This window comes from Zalophus californianus, chromosome 7, assembly GCF_009762305.2.
Source record: "Zalophus californianus isolate mZalCal1 chromosome 7, mZalCal1.pri.v2, whole genome shotgun sequence".
Classification (NCBI taxonomy): Eukaryota; Metazoa; Chordata; class Mammalia; order Carnivora; family Otariidae; genus Zalophus; species Zalophus californianus.
The window spans coordinates 83523708-83541281 of record NC_045601.1 but is presented as its reverse complement, the minus strand read 5'-3'; the positions used below and the strand labels follow the sequence as shown (position 1 = coordinate 83541281).

The 17574-nt window shown below is 41.0% G+C and overlaps 1 protein-coding gene across 3 annotated transcripts in view; it reads left to right on the top strand.

The window, feature by feature from the left end:
* KCNQ5 (potassium voltage-gated channel subfamily Q member 5) overlaps window positions 1-17574 on the top strand; it is a 498060-nt gene that overhangs the window by 326855 nt on the left and 153631 nt on the right. For 2 of the 3 annotated variants that reach the window (XM_027603133.2, XM_027603132.2), the window contains exon 2: window positions 5011-5101. The exons of the other annotated variant lie outside the window; for it this stretch is intronic. In XM_027603133.2, coding sequence (XP_027458934.1) covers window positions 5011-5101 — 91 coding nt within the window. The remainder of the gene's footprint in view (window positions 1-5010; window positions 5102-17574) is intronic. 3 annotated transcript variants of the gene reach the window in all.

The following is a 17574-nucleotide window of genomic DNA, read 5'->3' as shown; positions in this document are numbered from 1 at the left end:
GCTGCCAATTTGATTTTCCCGGAGTGCAACTCTGATGATAGTTCCCTGTTCAGAAATCTTCAGTGGGGAGTGCCTGGGTGGCTCAGTTGGTTAAGCGACTGCCTTCGGCTCAGGTCATGATCCCGGGGTCCTGGGATCAAGTCTCGCATCAGACTCCCTGCTCCACAGGGAGCCTGCTTCTCCCTCTCTCACTCCCCCTGCTTGTGCTCTCTCTCTCTGTCAAATAAATAAATAAAATCTTTTTTAAAAAAATCTCCAATGGCTCCCCATTATCTAGGGAACTTAAGACAGACCCTGCCGTACAAGCCTCTCCACATCATGGCCCAGACTCCCAATTCAGCACCTGTCTCACCCTGTGCTACAAACTTGATAACTTTTTGTTCATGAAACAAGGAACAGATATTTTACTTCATTTATTTTTTTGCCTTATTGCCTTTCTCCTATTGTACTCTCCTTCTAGAATGTATTTCTCCAGAAAGTTCTCTTGTTGCAAGCCTACCCTTCCTTCAAAGACAATCTCAAGCATCACCAATTTATGAGGACTTTCCTGGTGTGCCTCCACCATTCCCAACTGAATAGAAGAACCCCCTCCCCCACTTTCAGCCTCTCTAACATTTTTCTTGGCATTTATCAGCCTCTACCCTTCATTATGATCCAGTACAGTAGTCCCCCCTTATCTGCAGGGGACATGTTCTAAGACCCACTGTGGTTGCCCGAAACCGTGGATAGTACCAAACCCTATATATTCTGTTTTTTTCCTATGCATACATACCCATGATAAAGATTAAGGTATAAATTAGGCACAGTAAGAGATTAACAACAATAGATAATAATAAAATAGAACAGTTGTAACAATATTCTGTAATAAAAGTTATGTGAATGTGGTCTTTCCCTCTCTCAAAATACCTTATTGTACTGTACTCACCCTTCTCCTTCGTGTGATGATGTAAGATGATAAAATGACTACATGATGAGGTAAAGTGAGGTGAATGACATAGGCATTGCGATGTAGCCCTCGGATCCTACTGACCTGTCAGAAGTAGGATCATCTGCTTCTGTACTATGGCTGATCACTGGTAACTGAAACCACAAAAAGCAAAACCACAGCGAAGAGGGGGACTACTATACGTTCATCTTACCAACCACGTTAGATTTCTTTGTTTTTATTTAAACTCCAGCTGCGTTAGATTTTTTTATTCCTTAAAAATAAAGACTGCTTTAATGTACCCCTTGTACCTCGGTAGTGTTTGGTACACTGTTTTTTCACAATGGGTACTCAGTATATGTTTTCAATTGAACTGAAATGATTCCTATATAATGAATTTACCGGGATGACCTGCCTTACATTTTTCATGTATCACTGAAGGATGTTCACTAATGCTAATTTATTAATTGATAAATTTTAGTGATGCTGTGTGTGCTTTCTTCTGACCTTCACCCACATGGTCTCATGGTCCAGAACACTCCTTCTCCCCAGCCATTCAAACCATTGCGCTAACTCCTGCTTGGCCTTCAGGGCTCAGTCTGACCATCACTTTCTCCAGGAAGTCTTCCTAACCCCAAGTCTGGCTTCAAAGGCACGCAACCTGTGCGTTCCAACAGAGCCCAACACTTACAAGGGTGCCACAAGTGGTGCCATACTTTGCTGTCACCATCTTAAAATTCTTAATAGTTTTTTTTTAAGATTTTTCTTTATTGGAGAGAGAGCATGCATGAGCGAGGGGAGGGGCAGAGGGGAAGCAGAGGGAGAGAATTCCAAGCAGATCCACGCTGAGGGCAGAGCCCAATGCAGGGCTTGCTCTCACAACCCTGAGATCATGACCTGAGCCGAAAGCAGTGTGTCAGATGCTTAACCAGTTGAGCCACCCAGGTGCCTCTTCAGAGTTTTTTAACAAGGGCCCACATTTTTACTTTGCCCTCGACTCCTCAAAGGGAGTGAGCAGTCCTGCCTAACCCCTTCTCTCCTATATACTCCTGGCACCCCCTGTATTTTCCCAATCTTTGCAATCATCACTCAGAATCTTAATTTTCTATTTACACTTGTTCCATGTTTATTTACTTAATATTATTTTATTTAAACTGAATTAATATAAATTAAAATAATTTAATAAATTTCATATTTATTTAATTTTCTGTTTACTACTCTGTATACCTCAATAGACCTTAAACTCTGTCAAGGCAAAAAAATGACTCAGCTCAGTATTATATACTTAATCAATATTTGCTGATTGGCTAAATGGATGAGTGGTTGAGGAAAGGAGGAATTAGTGAATTAATGAATGTATTTATCTATGCATAGCCCTTTGGGCAGCCTGAACAATGGAGGTCTTTGGCTTGCTGTCTTCAGATGGCCCCGTATAGACATAACAGAATTCTAGTACAGAAACTACTCTTATTAGAAAACAGTGTAAAATTGGCTCAAGAAAGAAAAGGGGCAAAGTAGTGACATGAAGGAAAAAATTTAAGCAACACCCAAATATTAGTGAAGAAGGAACTAGCAAAAGGACTCATGATTATTATAGTTCTGTTTTAAACACAAACATAAGAGACCATGAAGATAGCACTGGGATGCTCTTGGAGGAAGAAGATGTCTTAGTGATTAAGTAATGCCCTGCTTGCTTTCTGGTAAGCCTGGACAAGGAGAGCATACCTAGATAACAGCTACTCACAAAGAGGGGAAACATCTGTGGCCGTCTTTACCTGATGCCACATCATCCTCCTAACTATCTGGGTGATCCCTGAATTTCATTTTCTCATTAGTAGCTTGGGGCTTTGTAGGTGCGCTGGAATCCCATTGGCAGCTTACAATTTCCATTCCATTAAGGCCAAACTCAAAGTATAATCCAAAGTATCCTGAATTGTTAGATGCATGACTCAAAAGTATAGTGAGTGGTTATTAACGACGTATTCTGGATTTTTTTTTTCACTTGTAGACTCCTTTTCCTTGGAGACTTAGTCTATTTGAAATGATAATTACTTCCCTCTCAGTTTGAAGAGACAGAGAAGTATCCCCAAAGGTCTTGCAGAATCAACAATGTTACTGCCATTCTCATCTATCTACGTTCATTCAGCAACACTGGGCAGCAGCTCAAGGGAAAACAGTGCTAAACCCTCTTTCTGCTACACAGCCTTGGATGAGTTATAAAATGGTCTTAATTCTCAATTTTCATATCTGTAAAATGGGAATAATGATATTTCTACTCCATAAATTTGTGAGGATAACATGGATAATGCATATGAAAGTGCTTAGCACCATGTCCATGTTAGTAATTATTATCAACATATAGAACATAAGCAATTATGAACTTCCACTTGGTTCTGTGTTGGAATAGATATAAAGAAATAAGGAATACATGGTATTGGTTAAGGGTCCACAAACTTCTCCTCTAAAAGGGTCAGTGAGTACATATTTTAGTCTTGTGTGCCATATTGTTCTGCCACGACTATTGAGTTCTGCAGCTGTAGCATGAAAGCAGCCATAGACAATATGTAAGCAAATGGGTGTAGCTATGTGACAATAAAACTTTATTTACAAAAACAGGCTTTAGGGGCCAGTTTGTTCCCTAGGCCATAATTTACCAATCCCTGGCTATAGGTTCTTGGGAGCTCCCAGTCAAGTGCGGTAGAAAGACTTGGATGATGTGTCAGGGCAAGCCTAAGCAGGCAGAGATTAACTCCAGTGCCATACAAATGAATGTGGAAACTGATATTTTAGGGGAGATTACTGTATGAGCTTCCCAGAAATACGTAAAAGTAAAAAGTATGTCCTAGAGCTCAGGTATTGGTTGTTTTTTTTAAGGTTTTATTTATTTACTTGAAAGAGTGAGGGTGCATGAGTGGGGGTTGGGGGAGGAGCAGAGGGAGAGGAACAAACAGACTCTGCGCTGAGAACGGAGCCCGATGTGGGGCTCAGTCGCATGACCCTAAGATCCCGAGATCGCGACCTGAGCCGATACCAATAGTCCGTCGCTTAACCAACTGAGCCACCCAGGTGCCACTGTTTGTTTTTTAATCTTGCATTTTAGGATAAGTAACTTCAACTTAAAACACAGCCTTCTCTTTTTATTAGACATTTTCCTTGGGAACTCAGCTCCCCACTCCCATATCCTGAGAGTACCATTATTTGGGGAATAAAAATGTCTGTAGATTGGTAGAAAATGCTGCTCCTCACTTCTGCTCCCTAGCACTGTAGTATGAATAGACAGAGCTGAGGGGTCATCTCAAATTCCCTGCAATTTGCAGGGAAATGGAAAGTACATGGGGAGCAGAAGAAATCGTTCCCTTCCTTTTCCGTTCTTATTAATATTATAAAGGAATGACAAACAAGTATCCATGAGCAAAATTAGACTGTGAAAATGAGCCAGTGGCTTAGTAACAACCACTTAGAACATTTGATGGGTCACCAGCACTGCCGAATGTGAGGTGGATTCTGCTTCTTTGATAAGAGAACAGCTGTGGCATGTGCTCCCAGGGTAGGAAAGCAAGAACACACTTTCGGGGCCTTTCTCCCCTCTTGTGAAAGGTTTTATGGGAGGTTCACACATTCTCAGATGCAGACATCTAAATATGGCAAGCAACACAGACGCAACATTTTCTTCATCAATGAAGTTGTAAAGGAACTCCATGTGCACAATACATTTTATTTACACATAGAGAGAGAGAGAGAGAGTGAGGAAGGAGTGGGGGGGGTGGGCAGAGGGAGAGGGAGAGAGAGAATTTTAAGCGGGCTCTGGGCCCAGGGCAGAGCCCAATACAGGGCTTGATCTCAGGACCCTGAGATCAAGACCTGAGCTGAAATCAAGAGTCAGACGATTAACCGACTGAGCTACCCAGGCGCCCCCATATTATATTTTGATATTCAAAATGGCTAGTCCCTTCCAAGGCCTTTAGGATTTAATCAGTGCCAATTCAAATAGGTCTGGTGCTTTAAACTATAGAAACAAGAAATGAAGTCTGTCATGATAAGGCAAGGTTCTTATCAGATTTCTCTTTTTTGTTGTTGTTTTACAGTTTTCTCCTTGTCTTTGGTTGCTTGATTTTGTCAGTGTTTTCCACCATCCCTGAGCACACAAAATTGGCCTCAAGTTGCCTCTTGATTCTGGTAAGTGATACATATGAGCAAAAATGTACATAAAAGTTTGCATAAGAACTGTCTATAACATTTATGCTATGCATTGTATCCCACAAAAAGTTCTATCTAGAAAAGAAGAGAGTTGTGAAGTATAAAACTCAAAGATCACTGAAATATTGGCCTGCCCATTTTAACGTTTAGTCAATCCTCAGAAATATATACGGATATTCAATATTCAGTGCTACTATTACATAGCAATATCTTGTGTTATAGTTACATCAAAAATAGAAGGCAGGACTTGGAAGCAGTTTTACTTATGTTTATCTATGTTAATAAACAAATTATAAGAAGAATCAATATCCATGAGGTCTCTCATAATATTGCTAAAAGTCACAGAATAGAGAGCATTTTCCAATAACTGCAATTTGGCAGTAGGTAAGTGTAATTAGCCCAGAACTATGAGAATATAGCACCTCATAAGAAAACAGAAGGCTCCTTCATGCTCTTTTCAACTAACAGACTACATTACGAGTTTTGCTGCTAATGCAGTTACCTGCCTGGTAAGAAATTCTGCAGTTAGCTCTGTTTCCATTATGCTGTCAATCCTCAACCACACAGATTGCTCAAATCATTTCAAAATGGAAAAAGACCCCAAGATATTTTAGTCTGAATTATTCTGGGCCTCTTAACCTCTTTTACTTTCTACTACAACTAAACTATATCACTGTATACTCAGATCCAATCTGATTGAAAGTTTGGTTCATTTACATCCATTTTTGATCCACTCACTTAGTGCAAAAACATCAGACTTGACAGTCTCAAAACTGTCTGAATGTACTATAAATTGAAACGATTCACTTCTGTAAAGACTGGTGGACTATAGAGGAGGAGAGAGAAAGGGTATGGGGGGAAGCTGGCTTCTGTGCCCTAATAAAGAGATGTTGGTTATGTACAGCAATAAACATTTAATATAAGAAAAGTATTCTTACCTTGAAGGTGAAACTGAAAGATCTCAACTCATGTAACCTGAGCTAAGAGCAGCTGTTCTTCCTACCTGTGCTTTCAGATGGCTAGTTTGTGCTTGAAGTTACTAAGACTTCACCAAGTCTCTGTCCTACATCAGGGAGAAATCACTTCTGAGCCTGGAACAAATCTATCCCAATTTGTTTCCATACAAATTGTGCTGGACAGTATATTGTTAATGTTAAGGTTACTACTTTGAAACCCAGCATAGAAAACAGACCAAAAAGCACACCGGGGATTTGTTTCATTTGTGAGGTTTCCATTTGGGTAGCAAGTGGGCTTTTAGCCTCATGTACCCCTTTGGTAACAACAAATGACCTTGAGCCCGGGGTTTAAGGCACCACTGGCTTTTAGGTTCATACACAAAATTACAACTAGGAATTTTTGACTGAAAAAGTACATCTGACTTCTAGACTCGGAAACATGAGAAACTGGATCTACTGTAAGACCAGTGATATCTATTATGAATGAATCAAGCATTAAGAATCCCATAAAAAGGAATTTTTCATGACCAGGTCAAGAATTCAAAATGTTAGGTTTACATCCTTCAAATCTCCGAAATATAAATTCCTCCATTGCTAACAAGTTTCTAAATAGTCTAAATAGACATTACTAATGAGTTTCTAAATATGTTATTAAAAAGCCCAAGGCTGATTCATATCTTGATTTTTAAAACTTTCTGAGCAGTGAACAGTTCATTACAGTTTAGTAACTAGGGTGCATTTGAGTAGATAATGTAGATTTTGTCACATATCCCCCAGTTGGGTTTTTTTGTTGTTTGCCAATTTTATTGAAATATAACTGACATATAACATTGTATCAGTTTAAGTTGTATCATTTGATGACATTATATATGTATATATGCAAAATGATTGATTGTCTCACATAGTTACCGTTTTGTGTGTGTGGTAAGAATTTCTAAGACATACTCTCTCAGTAATTTTCAAGTATACACTACACTATCGCTAACTATAGTCACGATGCTGAATGTTAGATCCTCGGAACTGATTTGTCTTATAACTTCGAGCTTGTACCCTTTGACCACCTTCACCCTTACCGCACCCACACCCCACGCCCCCCCCCGCAACCATCAGCCTACTCTGTTTCTATGAGTTCAGGGGTTTTTGTGTTTTAGATTTTACATATAAGTGAGACCATGCAGTATTTGTCTTTCTCTGTCTGACTTATCTCACTAAGCCTAGGGCCCTCAAGGTCCATCCATGTTGTCACAAATGGCAAGGTTTCCTTCTTTTTATGGCTGAATAATATTCCATTGCGTGTATGTATACAATGATTCTACTTCCTTCAGATATATACCCACAAGTGAGATTGCTGGATCATAGGGTAGCTCTATTTTTAATTTTTTTCAGGAACCTCCATACTGTTTTCCACAGTGGCTGTACCAGTTTGCTTTCCCATCAACAGTGCCCAGTGGTTCCCTTTTCTCCCCAACTTCCCCAGTATTTGTTACCTCTTGTCTTTTTTATACTAGCCATTCCAACAGGTGTGAGGTGATATCTCATTGTGGGTTTGATTTACATTTCGCTGATGATTAGTGATGTTGAGCACCTTTTCCTGTACCTGTTGGCCATTGGTGTCTCTTCTTTCCTCTCTTAGTCTTGAATGCCTTTGGATTTGGCAAAGTAGAAACCAGTCCCATTATGCAAACGAGGCCTTTGTTTTGAGCAATACAGTGATTACTGCAGATACACATTCTCAGAAATGTTGCTTTGCTTCCATAAGAAGAGCGCTTGCTTATCCTCCTACTGTTGTGCAACGGGGATAAATTGTCAAGGTGTATGTTTTAAACCAAAGTGTATTCTTTTTTTTTTTAAGATTTTATTTATTTATTTGAGAGAGAGAATGAGATAGAGAGAGCATGAGAGGGGGAGGGTCAGAGGGAGAAGCAGACTCCCTGCTCAGCAGGGAGCCAGACGCAGGACTCGATCCCGGGACTCCAGGATCATGACCTGAGCCGAAGGCAGTCACTTAACCAACTGAGCCACCCAGGCATCCAACGAAAGTGTATTCTTAAAAACTTACCTAGAAATACGCAGGCTGTGTTGCAGGTCTAAGATTTCCCTGATGTTATTCTTCTTCATCAGTGTTTCTCCAAAAAGGATATTTTATTTAAAAGTCTCATGCTCTCCTGACCGAGCTAGCCAGGCAAATGCTAAAAAAAAAAAAAATCCTTTATGTAGACAAAAAAAAAAAATTCAAGTCTAGGCTTTGTTTTTATTTTCTTATTTAATAATTAATAAATTGGGAAAACATGCATATTTTAATTCATTTTCATAATTAGTTAACATAGCGTATCATAAAAGTTCAGTCCGCTGTAGAATATTGGAAAAAACCAAGAGATATCTTAATGGTTTAGGGAATCTTAGTTATTCTTTTAATGTGTATGTTTGAGACAGTTAACCTGATTTCAAAGTCCATCTTCTGAATATCTAATCAAACAGAATTCATAGAACACAATTCTGACAAGCAATGTTTTTAGTGAACATTTGGCAATTCTAAAGAATTGCCATCCAAATGGTAATATGAATGGCTTTTAAAATGTTTGCAAAAATTTATAATAACGTCACTTTTGTACACTTTTGGCCACAAATAAAACACCAGAGAAATAAATTTAGAGGAACTATATATAAAGGATCCGTCAAGATTGTGTATTTTTTCATAGCTCTGTCCCATGTGGGTTTTTTGGTTTGTTTTTGTTTTTTTTACATTTTAAAAGATGTCCCTATATTCTAACTGTAATTCCATTTCTGTGGAAGTAACAGGGCCCACACTTCTGACAGGGAGCACACAACAGGCAAACTGGCTCCTAGACAAACTTTCCAGGCCCCTCTGTGACACTCATGCCTTCCATCTGTTTCCTTGAGGGGACCAGCATACCAGGGGCAGACCATTGCTTTGGACTTGGTCTTGCCCACCTCCTGGAGTTCCCATGGAGTCTTCAGCTCTCCTTCCTCACCCCAAGGGAAGAGTCCTTGTCATTCTCAACTAGAATGACACTCCCAGGACTACTTATATACTTGTAAATTACTGGCCTTGGTTACAAGCCAAATGGACATGTTGGGGTTTTGGAATATAGGTTCGGTGGGGTATAGTCTGGAACCCACAACCAAGAAAGAATTCTTGAGACGTCTTTGGTGCAAAATGGTGATTTTCAAAGCACGGGACAGAACCCGTGGCAGAAAGAGTTACTGCCCCAGGGTTGTGAGTTGTGGCTAATTATATACTTGGGAGTTGGGGGAGGTAAGGAAAAGGGAGGTTTCAAAAGAACTTTCATATGCTAAAGAAGACTCCTAAGATACCAGAGGCCTTGTCTTTGTCAAGTTAAGGTTGTTTTTCCTTCTAGCAAGGCATTAACATGAAGATAGTTGGGAGCTTCCTGAAGGAACGTAACTCTGCCCACTTCATGTATCTGTCAATGGGCTGCAGGTTATAAGGACAATTCAATTGTATCTACGTTTCCTTCTGGAAGCTAGGTTATTGATAGAAATGCTTTTGTTCTTGTAAATTGCTAAGACTTTTGTAAGAACGTCCATTTGTTTTTCCTTTCCTTAGCTTTAGGGCACCAGCAGTGCCTGAGGAATGTCACACATATCCCATGGTGGGGGGGGGGTCGCGGGGGGGGGTGCGTTGTGAGGTGTCAGCTTCTGCTTTGTCCTCAGCCTGCCTGCAGCTTGCCTTCGGCTCCCTCATCAGACAAATTCTGTCGGAATTTGCTGTTTTATTCTTCTCAGTTGTGCAGCCTGGCATTTCATACTATACACCAGGTTCCCTTGTTTGTCTCCACAGAAACAGTGGGGCACAGACTTGAGAACGTGATCTAGACTCTAGAGCTGGGTACGATGAGCTCAAATTCCACTTCTACCACTTTTTTGTATGTGTGCCGTTGGGAAACCACTCCTCTGTCCTCATTATCTCATCTGTTAAAAGTGGAGAATAACACAGCCTAGTTCATAAAATTGTGAGGATTAGCTAAGTTCAAGTGCTTAGAACAGGGCTCAGCACAGGGCAAGTTGGCAAATATTATAATCACTGGTTCTTCCATATATAATGAAGCCTAATAAGGACAGTGAACAGGGGAATATTTGAAAATGCTACATCTGAGAAAATAATCACACTTTTCTAATAGAAAACAAGTATCTTTGCTAGAATTTTCTCACCACGAACACTGCTAATTATGGCAGCTCTCTTTTTTTTTTATGGCAGTTTTCTATACAAACATGTTCATCTAACTGAAAGTGACTCAATGGCACACATTCAGCGAGAGGTATGTGTTCATAATAACCACTTATTTTTGGTGACTAATGAACAGATTCTTACTGTCGTTCTTTGGTAAATGCATCTGAGGAAAATGCTCACGGCTTTCCAAGTACTTCTCCCCGTGTCGGCATCTGCGGGGCGGAGCACCGGGCAGGGATGAGTAGGTCTGACAAGGCTGCCTGCTCAGCCCTCACTCTGGGGATAAAATTTATGAGCTCCAGAATATAGTACGAAGCTGTGTACCCAAATACCGAGGACAACTAAAAGCTGGCGTTCATTTCCTATGTTTTGTAAATTCTTAAAACTGAAAGGGCGCTAGCATTATTTAAGTGCCTTTCATTTATCAGACTCATTGATTTCTTATGAAGACAAAAACAAACCGTAAGAGATGTTCAGTTCAAGTATTAGTCCTCTCGTTTACCAAATGGCTAATTAAGTTGTGCAAGATCATGCACTGGGTATGAGACCAAGCTAAGATTCCAGCCTAGGCCTGGCTGATGAAAAGCCTGGGCTATCTTCACGGCATCCAGCAACCCAAATTCTCCTGCCTGTTAGTCGAGACTAACAAGTCCTACTAAAGTGCATTTGCCACTGCTCAATGAAGCAGTCACAAAGGTCCAAGGCTTCTTTGGGCTCCATATATGCCCAGTGATGCCTACAATCCTTTTACTTAGAATAAGTGAGTTTCTTTCTTTCATAGAAAGTGTACTTACTAATTTACCACAAATGGGTGTATCAGTTGGGACCACTATACGTTCTTTGTATCAAGAATTCTAAATACTATTTTATAAACAATCAAAAGCCTGATCTTTGGGGTAAATAGTCAAGCATAAAGTTGTGCCTTCTAGTCCCAGTTTCCATTGCTCAGGTGAGCAACGTTAAAGGAAACTCTTTTATTTCCAGGGTAAACTATTGTGGAAAGTTTTGTTTTGGTTTGTTTTGATTTCGTTAGCCTGAGGTTGTATGTTTTAGCATTTCATGTCCCACCTTCTTAAGAACAATGCTGTTTAGAATGCACTTCCTCCCCATTGAATAATCTGGCCTTCCCCATCAGTTTTAAAGTATTCATTTTAGGTCTTAAAATGTAGATTGTTCAACCCATTGAAAATAGATGACCACTCCATTAATTGAAGTGACATATGTTATATGCCACATTTACATGGAAGGTGGTCATTTCTAAAATTGCCCACCCACAAGCAATAAAAGGAATGCCATTATCATTTTAGCAAGATAGAGAATGTTTCCCTATATTTGCTTCTCTACCCTCCTGCTGTGTTAGAAAAGACTCCAAACCACAAATGGATTGTGCTAAGCATCTGGTTGAATACTCGAACACATGGTCAAATATTCAGGTTTTCCCAAACATCTGGGTGTTTGGCACCTTCTAAACAGAGCATATGCATATTTGCTAGTTTTGCTGGTTTTGCTTCATGTAGCGAAGCAAACGTGGGTTTGCTGTTTCTTTGCACAATGAATCAGTTCCTAAATGTGTACGAATCCAATTTAGATGGATCTAATTATATCTTAAATGCACTAATGGAGCTTACCATTTAAAGATCTGTAGTGAATCCTTTTGTAAAGTGAACAGTCCCCTTGAAAAGCTAATAACTACATAATTGATCTGTGTTACATGTTTGTTTTCTTTCTCTAATATAGGTGTATGTGGGTTTTTTTTTTTTCATTGCTATATGAGCATCCATTATCTCACACGGTATTGAAGAATTAGAGATGTGGCCATTTCCCACCTGTCAGTATTAGTAAAGGTTGGAGCAGGGGGAGGGACCAGCCACAAACATATCTGCCAGTCCCTGAAAAGTAGAAGGGTTTGTATGGGTTTGATGTAGAAGATTACATTAAGTCTTTACATGTAAAGTTCTGGCATTAAACATTGTAAGAGAGGATAGCAGAGTATAAGGGTAAGAATCCATTCGAGGATATTAAATTTTATGTTTGTAATGGCAGTGACAGAGTATGAGATATTAAGCAATCAGATATGAGGAATGAGTGATGCTTCTTTATGTTTATCACATCCCTGTAATTTACTGCAGAAAGCTCTCAGAATACCCCAATGAACATTGAAAACTGCAATTATTTTCCTTTGCTTGTCTTTCATCAAGGAAAATGCAAATAAACTTTAAAATGATTCATGGAGACTAACAATCCTCATCAATCTGCTGATGACTGAAAAGAAACAGCAGGAGTAGTTTAACACCTACGCTGAATCTTAACGGAGGGATAATAATATAGTAAGTTATCCTGTGAAAAGTGTTTCACGTATCAGGGGAAAGGCTTGTTCGAGTTAAAGGTAATGAAATTGTGCCTGAAAAAGACCACGTCTCCATCTATAATCAGGAAGGAAAGAACTTCACACGTTTCTGGTGTGAGCCCTCGTGTCTGGCCAAGTGACCGGTCTATCAGAGAGCTGCCCTGCGCAATTTTGTTTCCAGACTGGAGGAGAAGTGCTGCAGACATCCTTAGGGCTCTGAGTGAACCACACTCCATCAGGTTCATGCTGATGCTGATCTCCTGTGCCCTTCTGAGCTCCACAAAAGTATATTCCACTGAGAAAGAAAGAGAGAAACAAGGTGACATAATAAAGATCAGAGGGTTGCTGGAGAACAACAAGAGTGCAGGATGATTGGCAATAGAAAGAAGAATGTTCTACCCTTAACGCCCTTCCGGGCTTAAATAATGTCCACCATTTGAAACCTGGGTCAAAGCTTAGTCCATTAAACTGTTTCTTCCCTCTAATTTCCCTGGCTACAGGCTACCTGACATTGTATCTCCTCCCTCATTTATTTATTTAACAATAATTATGCAGCACCCAATACGAGCAAGGCATTCTATTGTTGGGCCCTGAGGAGATAGCAATGAACAAAACAGGCAAAATCTCTGTCTTCCTGGAACTCACATTTTTATGGAGGAGATAGTAAACCATTAGGCAAATCAGTATATTAAGTGTTATAAATAAAAGTAAAGCAGAAAAGAGGAATAGATAGCATGGTTACAGAAGCCCACTGGAAAGGGTAGCTGTAGCAGAGACGTCAGTGAAGTGAAGCAACAAGCCATGCAGAGATTTGGGGGAAGAACATTCCAGGCACATGGAGCTTCAAGGATAAGAGCCCGGGGCAGGAGTGCACCTACTGAGCCAAGGAAGGACAAGAAGACCAGCAACAGCTGAAGGAGACTAAGGGGGTGGGGGGTGGGGGTGAGTGAGGGAAAATGAGGCACTGGTGGGACTATAAATTTCTTCGAAAAAGGATCCAGGGGCACCTGGGTGGCTCAGCCAGTTAAGTGCCTGCCTGGGGCTCGGGTCATGACCCCAGGGTCCTGGGATGGCCGCCCCCCACCCCACCTCTGGCTCTCTGCTCACTCCCTCTGCCCCTTGCTCCTCCCCTTGCTTGTGCTCTCTTGCTGACTCTCTCTCTTTCAGATGAATAAATAAAATCTTTTAAAAAAGAAAGAAAGAGGATCCAAAGCCAATTCAGCATCACTTAAAATAATGGTACCTGGTGCAAATTATCAATAAGCATTTTATGAGAGAAGAGGGCCAATTGTTTAATTGGACATCAATATTGAAACTTCACAGGATCGTGGATATGGCACCGACATTAAAACAAGATGCAATACCTGACCTTAGAAAGCGCTGGATTAAGGGAGTCATGGGATTGGAGCCATTTAGAAAGCGAACAAAGTCATTCCTATGAAACACGATGGAGCCCTAAACAAAACAGAGACAGTGTGAACCTAGGAGAGGAAATGAACCGGAGCAATATAGTTTAGAGGTTCTGTCAAAACTGTAAATCCCAAGTAATTGGTCGGTGCCTCACAGAAATTCTGGGGAGGGCTCTTCTCAGAACTGAGAAATTCTGCCCCTCGCATGCTACATAGCTCCAAATTGTATGCCTCCTGCCTCATTTCAGATCCTGTCTGCTCTCCATAGATTTCCAGATATTTCCCTGAATCCTGACTGCCCCCTCTCTTAATTTCTCCAGGCCCAGGCCCTTAATTCAGATGCACATTAAATGTTTTCTACATTCCAGCCTCGGTGCCAGGGACTGGAGCCTCAAATATGAACAAGACCTTGTCCTGCCCTAGAAGCATATCCTAAAGAATATTCTTGTCTACGACCTCTGACTGAGTCTAGAAAAAAATTAAAAGCCTTGAAACCATGGGTACAGAGAATAAATGGTGAAATTAGGAGATGAAATAGAAATGGGTTAATATGTCATTTTTTTAAATTCCCACTTTAAGGTATATGCACATGAGAGAGTAGACCTCTCTCATCTATTTCTCATGAAAGTCACAAATATTATCAAAAACTATTTCCAATATAGGTTACTACAAATGGCACCCCTATCTTGAACATTGGGTTGGTGATGTGCAAAGGCAAAATCTGGAAGCCATGACGCGGGTCCCCTTTCCCACGCAGGCAAACATCAGGGGCCACAATTAAGGTGAGAAACAATCATGCTTCTGCAAAGTAGATTAGAGAAAAAATTTCCAAGCTGTAAATGGCAGCTTGACAGACACCATTACAGGCTGGATTCAGTGAAAATGCTGCAGACCTGGCTTCCTCAGGGGCTATAAATCACAATGAATCCACAGGACGTTCCTGGAAAATGGAGAACAGGAAAGAGGCTGCGAGTGTGACAGGCCCTCCGGCCGCGGCTCCGCTTGCTGCACGCTCATCAGGGAGATTCAGTGCCACGAGATCGCAGCGCCGGGGAATACCTGGGAAGCTCTCCTCCTGGAAGAACACAGCAAAATAGCCTTCCCAAGGAAATGCAAACCCCGGACCCAAACCACCTTTGGGCGAGGACAGCAGTGAGGAAAGTGAGGGAGCACCACCCCCAGGAATGCAGATGCCAGGGAGGACTCCCTCTCTCTCTCAGTCCCCACCACCGACTCTCGTGAATATTGTTTTTTAAATCAGGTGAAATCAAGAACAACTCAACATCAAATGCCATCTTACAAGAAGAGAAATCGCCAACAGAATTTGAGGGCATTATGCAGAAGTGAAGGGGTGGCGAGCATCCCCGCCTCTCTGACTTCATGCTAATAATGACTGGAGAGCTTGTGAGTTGCTAACACATCCGTGAATCTGGATGGTTTTCTGTCCCAACCGGCTGACCCATCTTCTTCTCCCCAGCAAGCTCCTTCCCGAGTCACCTTCTGGTTCTGTCCTGTGATCCACAGCAGTAGAGAATTGCATGCACAGGGTCACTGTAGCCAGGCAGGGACTGGCAGAGGCAAATGGACTGTGTGAAGTTTGTCTGTTTGTAGATTTGGAGAGCTCTAGGCTGGGGGGGGGGTCAGAAATGAGAAACATCCAGCAAGGTCAGAGGCTGGAGGCTATGAGAACAAACGTTGAGCCTTGAGTCAGCTCTGCAGATGGAAGGATATTTTTTTTTCTTTTTTTTATCTCGAGCTGCTTCTTGATTCATTCATTCATTCATTCACTCATCACATATTCACCAAGCACCTACCAGGTGTGCTGTGAGCCAGAGGCACTGCACACATCACACCCAGCTGTACACCGAGATACTCACACGGCCCCCATCATTGTCTGTGATGGTGCTTTAAGATTATTTTTCTAGTTAAATCAGGTGGAGAACTTTGAGTATTATTCATATGCAGTCTGTTCTCTTTCCTCACGTTTCCATAATGCAAATCACCTCATACGCAATTGTAAATAGGGTAACGATGTCAATGTAACATGGAAGTTAAAGATGATTTTTCCCAAATAACAGCAGCTGAGCATAAAGCGTACCAGCCTAGCTAAACGCAGCCATGCTGAAGAAGTACAATACTGCCCATATCTTCCTTCTTATTTTGGACACTTATTTGGACACTTGATCTCCCTTGGAAGCACTTATATGTCAGTTTTCCCCAATCTATACAAAAGACCCACATGTAAGGTGATAAAGGAAATGATCCATCCTTAGCATCACCACATTTTGTGCAAAGCCTCTGCCTCTCTCTCTACCTATGACATGTGATGTGGGGCCCTTGTCTCCATAACCTGTGCCGTTCCAGATGTCCCCTTCCATCAGGCTATCTCCACACTGATGTAGGTGAAGGCCAAGATGATTGCAGCATCTCCTTATTAGAATTTAACAAATCTTTTTAACGACACTAATGTCTTCTTAGGATGATGCTTTTGCTAGATCTCTTTTTTAAATTTCCATAGGTTTAAACTGACTTGCCCTGACTCTTTATTATAAGCCCTGTTCTTTTCAGTGAGCAATCTTACCTAAAACCTGGCTTTTCTGCGATGCATTGATTGCACTGTGGCAGGAAAGCAAGGAGTAAGTGGGTATAAGTTTATCCATGCTGCCTGCTCGGAAACACAGGTCGCATTCTATGTGATAATATGGGCTTTTCTTTGTGTGTGTGTGTGTGTGTGTGTGTGTGTGTGGTGTGTGCGCGCGCATGTGTGCGTTTAAAGATTTTATTTATTTATTTGACAGAGAGAGCTACAGCGAGAGAGGGAACACAAGCAGGGGGAGTGGCAGAGGGAGAAGCAGGCTTCCCGCCGAGCAAGGAGCCCAATGCGGGGTCTCGATCCCAGGACCCTGGGACCATGACCTGAGCCGAAGGCAGACGCTTAACGACTAAGCCACCCAGGTGCTCCTCATATGGGCTTTTCAAGTGAAAGTCATCAGTGGCACAGGGTTGGGAGGCGTCATCCTTAGGTCAAATAAATCAAAAGTATAAAAATCTGTATCAGATGATGGCTTGAAGTACTCTTCATCCAAACTTTTCTGCTTTCCCCTTTAGTAATCTCTGTTAAAGGATTCTTTAAGCTTTACAAAACTATTCATCAAAAGTATGAATTTTTAAAATTAGCCTAAATTTTAATAAAGGAAACATTTATGGAGTTTAGATAGAGAAATAATAGTGCTGCAGACAGAAACAAATTTTAGCACTGTGGCAATAGAGCAAATTGAGAATATTTTATTTAAAATGTAAGATAATTTAACAGTTGTAAACTTCATTTTTCACTTTATTGTACTCTAAGTATGTTAATGCCTTCTCAGTATGCAAACCTGTAATATTCGGATTATTCTCTCTTTTCCTGTTTTAAAACTAAAGCAAAGGGGCACCCGGCTGGCTCAGTGGGTGGAGCACCCGACCCTTGATCTCAGGGTCATGACTTTAAGCCCCACAACAGGTATAGAGCCTACTTTAAAAAATTA